Genomic DNA, 5,416 nt, shown 5'->3' with positions numbered 1-5,416 from the left:
TTTTACTAAGTTCACATGGGCATCAATCACATATATTTCAATATCATACCTGTAATCATCCTTACTCATCTGTCATACCCTGTGTTTGATCACATTTGCATTTTTGTACCCTAAACATTGTTTTATCGCATGACAAACATTTATCTCATTTCATTCAATTTAATCCAGTTCTTATACATATATATATTATATTCAATTTCATTTTTGCAATATAGTACATATATCATTTCTCTAACATATTCACAACCATAATCCAATTCATCATCAAATCACATGTATTACATATCATACAACATATTTCTATCTATTTTTCTTTCTTCCTTTCATTTTAGATATTTCACGTTTAGATTAATTGAATAGTGTATCCATTTCAATTAACTATTGAAATGGATAGAAATATGTTGTATGACATTGGTAGCTAATTGAATAGTGACGTGACAACTTCAAATTGGACAAAAAAATTTAGGCAACCAATGTTAGGGTTTGGGTTAAATGAATAACGACACGGTAATTTAGATACCCAATTTGATAAAAGAATTTAAGTACCTATTTGAGAAAATAGATATAATTTAATGGGTAATTTTTTAATTAAGCTAAAATTTTAAAAATATACATTAATCTATTATTGATTTAACATAGTTAACTAGATTTTCATGTGATTTTATTTGTGAGATAGAATAATAAAAATTCACTTCACCATTTTAAGATTGAAATTAATGATATTATCATTATGGATCTACTAATAACATTATAAAAAAAAAGATAAGTGCTAAGGACTAAATTATGCCAAACTAAAGTAAAAAGGTTAAATTTTAAAATTTTGCATAATAGAGGGACTAACATAAAAGTTATACCCTTTAAAAATCATTCTAATTCTTTTAAAGTTTGTCTATATAAAACTAAACCTGATCATGAGTTGAGCTATCTAAAATGGTAAGGTTTAAGAAAAAAGATAAGACTACAAAATGGGCTTGAACAAAAAATAAGACTCATTTTCTAAACCGGTTAGACATCGGGTAAGATTTTTTGGTCTAATCTCGACTTGGAGCGAATTTGCCTCATTTTTTTCGCTGTTGTTTACTGTTGTTGTTGTTTACTGTCATATTATTATTATTATATTCCTACTATTTTGTTGTTATTATTTGAATATTGTATAACTCTTATTTTATTATTAATTTTGTTACTATTTTAAAGGTATTTATGGATTAAATTACAATTATTTTAGTGCTATTTAAGTAAAAAAAATTTAGTATATTTTCAATTTATTGAAAAATATTTATTTTAATATTTTTAATCTATTTAATTTATTATAATTTTTAGATTAATATAAATTTTTTTAATACAAGCGGTCCGAATTTAAGTTTATATTTTATTTGAGTCTACTTCAATCCAATTTTTATAAGTTGATTCCCGATCCTATATAAAAAAGGAAACACAGAAGTCAAGCAAGCAAGGGAAGAAAGCCTTTCAAACTTGTTGAATTTGAAAGAGAGAAGAAAAAAATGTATCATCCAACCAGAGGCGGCGTTCGTGGTGGCAGAGATCGTAAGTTTCCCCCTTCTTTATCCCCTTATTAGCTTTATGCGTTTCTAGGGTTTTCTAGGCCTTTCGTCTTCTTAGATTCCATAATTCAATTTAATTTTAACAAAATTTTGCTATAGCAACAATTTTATGATTCTCGGCCCTTATGTTTGGATTTTCTTTAATTGAATGATAAGAGATAAAAGGAATTGGAAATTTAAATTTATTTATCGATTAAAAAAATTTGGTTGCGCTAGAGAATTTTGCGATCTGGATTTATGGGTTAGTTTTGCCCTTTTAGCTAATTTTAAATTCTGAAATAAGTTCAATTTAGATTTTTGAGTGGTAATTTTAGTTTTGTCATGTCATATAGCTATGAAGTACTTGTCTTCTTCGTTCCTATTATTTTAAATAATATGTTGTCATTCTGGAGCCGGATTACTAAATAATATACACAATTTGTTTCCTCAGAAACCTGAATTGGTTGTTCTGAAGAAGGATTTATATGTAAGATGTTTGAGTTTGGGCTTATCCAATAAATATAAGGGGGATTAAATATGTTTGATTTCCATGACTTGAAGTTGAATTTCCAATTCATCTAACCTGATAGGCCTGTCTTGTGTAATCGAATAAACTTTTGCTGATGAGCATCATGTTTGAAGTTAACCTACTGTCATTCCTAATCTAGTTTAACTCCGAACATAAATATATATTTCTTAACTTCAACTTTGTGGATATATATTTCTTGATGGATAAGCCACCTCTGGATAGCTTAATATTGAAATTAAGAAGCAAACTTCAACTTGTGTTTCGATTGCTGCTTCTGAATACAGCGTATAGAGAAACTTCAGGAGCTAGCATTATTTACCAATTTGGTATAGCTGAGTCTGACCATGAAGGAGACCGGGTATCTTTCTCATTTTCCATCTCCATTATGGAACTTTTTTCAGATCTATTATAAATGTTGACATCTTTTAAAAATCTAGGAATTTCTCAATTCTGATTTAGATTCCAAGAACTTGGAAAATTCCAGTTTTTATTTTTCCAATATAACTTATTTTTAAATTTTGTTTTGAAAATTTGAAATTCTCTTTACAAAAGAAACCTTTCGATGAACTCCCTCGCCCTAATGTGCCCTTAGAGTTCAGATAAAAGGTTAGACAAAAAGATTACAAACCGAAGAAGCTATGCAATAAATGAAATAAACTTCTAATTTTTACATGATATCCATTAAAACCAATGGGTTGAAAATATAAAAGATATTGGTTCTCCTTGTTGAAAATAAATTGAAGAGAAGAAACACGTGTTACCTTTAGTGCATTTTATGAAAAAGAAAGTTTTTATGTATCTATATTTCTTGACGCATTCATGCATAAGTAGATACATGAATATAATCTTTATGGATATTGATCGACTTCCTTTATTTGAGAGACTGTTGTGAGTGATTTCCAATATATTTTGAAGAAAAAAGGGAAAAAAGAAATACAAGGATTATGTTGGTATGGCAGGAGTAGAGGAATTTCCGGTTACTAGACACTAACTATGGATATGTTCTTGGCTACCTATGTGCAACCTGGGACTATCATGTCACCAAATGCTGTAGTGGCCACTTGGAGAAGTGTGAATGAAAAGAGTAAAAAATGCTAGATCTAAAAGTACACTTCTCCCACCTTAGTTGAGGGTTGACTCTATTGATTATTCAATTCCTACTAGTCTTTGACATTTTAAATTTTGAGATCTTCAGTGCTTTACACTATTTAGTATATTAATTTTTGAGACATGAGATTAGAGATTTTAGCATTTGAGGGGCTTATTATTATTTTTTCTTGCGTATTTGATTAAAATATTTGTTTCTACATCTTGTTTGCATATTAGTTACATAAAAAATTCTACTATAACTTTGCTTAATGTTTATGAGTTTGTCTTTATTTTCCATGTACCAGTCTAGGTGAATTATACCAATGAGTATTTTTTTCTGTGACATGCAGAATTTAGTTGGGAGGATGTAAAGGTTGATAAACATCGGGAGAATTATCTTGGTCATAGTATTAAGGCACCTATTGGGAGATGGCAAAAAGGTATGGTTTTCTCTTACTTTTTCTGTGTGCAGTACAAAGTTATTGTATTTTTTTTAAGCTAGAGGATAACTTTATGTCATCCTCTCTCTCTCTCTCTCTCTCTGAATAGTTGCTGGAATACATAGTGCTATGAAAATTTCACCCTAAGCAAAAGCCTATCAGCACATGAAGTTGTTCTTTTAAATTACAGGGAAGGATCTGCACTGGTATTCAAGGGATAAAAATTCCAAGGGTTCAGATGCTGAGGCTCTAAAAGAAGAAATTAGAAGAGTCAAGGAAGAGGAGGAGCAGGCCATGAGGGAGGCTCTTGGACTGGCTCCTAAGCATTCTAGTCAACCTCAAGGCAATCGTCTTGATAAGCATGAGCTTTCGGAACTTGTGAAGAGAGGGTCTACTGCAGAGGACTTAGGTGCAGGCCATGCTGAAGCAGCACGAGTCCACGGTCTTGGTTTTGCAAGGTATGTGGTAGATTTATATAATGCGAAATAAATGAGTTCTCAAGATATATGATTGTACAAAAGAACAGTCAGTAGGTTTTTATGTGTTTTTTTCCTTCATATTATGCTCAATTATGAACACTTTATAAAGAACATTTATAAAGAAACTGGTGCTATGTTGGGTTCTTGGGAGTGAGGAAGATCATTTTAGGTTCTATCTCTGAGGAGTGGTTGTAGATAATTTGTATCTTGTCGAATGTGCTCTGTTTGATCAAGCACCCAAAATAGCAGCATCTACGGACACATCAATGCTTTTTGGTTAAAATATATAGGCAATTACCATACTAAGTAAAAAAATTGCAACTACGAAATTGAGTAATTTAATCCTTCTACATTTAATAGTCAGCAAACAAGTAAGATTGGTAACAATGTTAAATGGTAAATTGTAGACTCCTGAAATTTAAAATATAGATCTATAGGTAGCACTTGGGCAGCAAAAGAATTCTTCTATCTAGAACGTATGATATTATCAAATTTAACTTTTGCTTGTTTGCACCAATATCAAACATGCAAGGATCAAATTGCTTAGTTCTACAATATAGTGACAGCTATACTTTTGACTATTGTACGAGAATTGCCTAGATATCTCATTAAGAAAAAGTGCATGCTGCTATTGCTAGAGCATTAATGGCATCAAATCTTTGAGAATATCTTTTTTTTTTTTTACAGAAGCTTTCATCCTTTTTAACTTTCCCTTTGTTCTCTTTTTTCCTATATCTTTTGCTCTTGCTGCAGATTGCCACGTGCATGGGAAGATCCAACTACACTTCCATCCACTCAGAAGGAAGCCTCACCTGAGCCAGTCAAGGTAGATGAACCCGCTCCATCAACCACCAATGCTGAAGAAGGTGAATCAGACTATGAAAGCAGCAGGAAGAGAAAGAAGCGCGAGGAGAAGCGACGGGAAAAGCATGACAGACATGAGAAGCGGCATGACAACAAACACGAGAAGCATGAAAAGCGACACGAAAAGAATGAGAAGCGGCATGAAAAGTACAGGAAGCATGAGAGACATGAGAAACATGAGAAACCATATTCCCGTGAATCAGATGATAAGAGAAGTCATAGGAAGGACAAAGAAAGGAGGGCATGAATCCAATTTTGGACTGAATGTCTTTTCTTTCTGGCCACCTCTGTATCGTTTTCCTGTGTTATGGATTGATATCTTAGTTTCTCTTCTGCTCTTTTTCTTCTTTTTCCTTTGTGCAATGGTATAAATCATACGGTATGATATGTTTTTAGTAATTTGCAGGAGAATGTAGATCACTGTCTGTTGACATCTCACCTGGAAATCTATGAGACATAGTTGAAAATCTTATT

The 5,416-nt window shown here is 31.7% G+C and overlaps 1 protein-coding gene across 1 annotated transcript; it reads left to right on the top strand.

Moving 5' to 3' along the window:
- The first annotated feature begins 1,267 nt into the window (after positions 1-1,267).
- On the top strand, positions 1,268-5,380 carry LOC107904763 (multiple myeloma tumor-associated protein 2 homolog). The gene is made up of 4 exons (XM_016831246.2): positions 1,268-1,545; positions 3,510-3,599; positions 3,790-4,057; positions 4,832-5,380. Exons 1-4 carry the CDS (start codon positions 1,503-1,505, stop codon positions 5,187-5,189), a joined length of 759 nt encoding a protein of 252 aa, XP_016686735.1. The 5' UTR covers positions 1,268-1,502; the 3' UTR covers positions 5,190-5,380.
- Positions 5,381-5,416: the final 36 nt, after the last annotated feature.

Source organism: Gossypium hirsutum, chromosome D05 (genome assembly GCF_007990345.1).
Source record: "Gossypium hirsutum isolate 1008001.06 chromosome D05, Gossypium_hirsutum_v2.1, whole genome shotgun sequence".
Classification (NCBI taxonomy): Eukaryota; Viridiplantae; Streptophyta; class Magnoliopsida; order Malvales; family Malvaceae; genus Gossypium; species Gossypium hirsutum.
The sequence above is the reverse complement of the archived record's forward strand: the minus strand, read 5'-3'. Positions and strand labels throughout refer to the sequence as shown.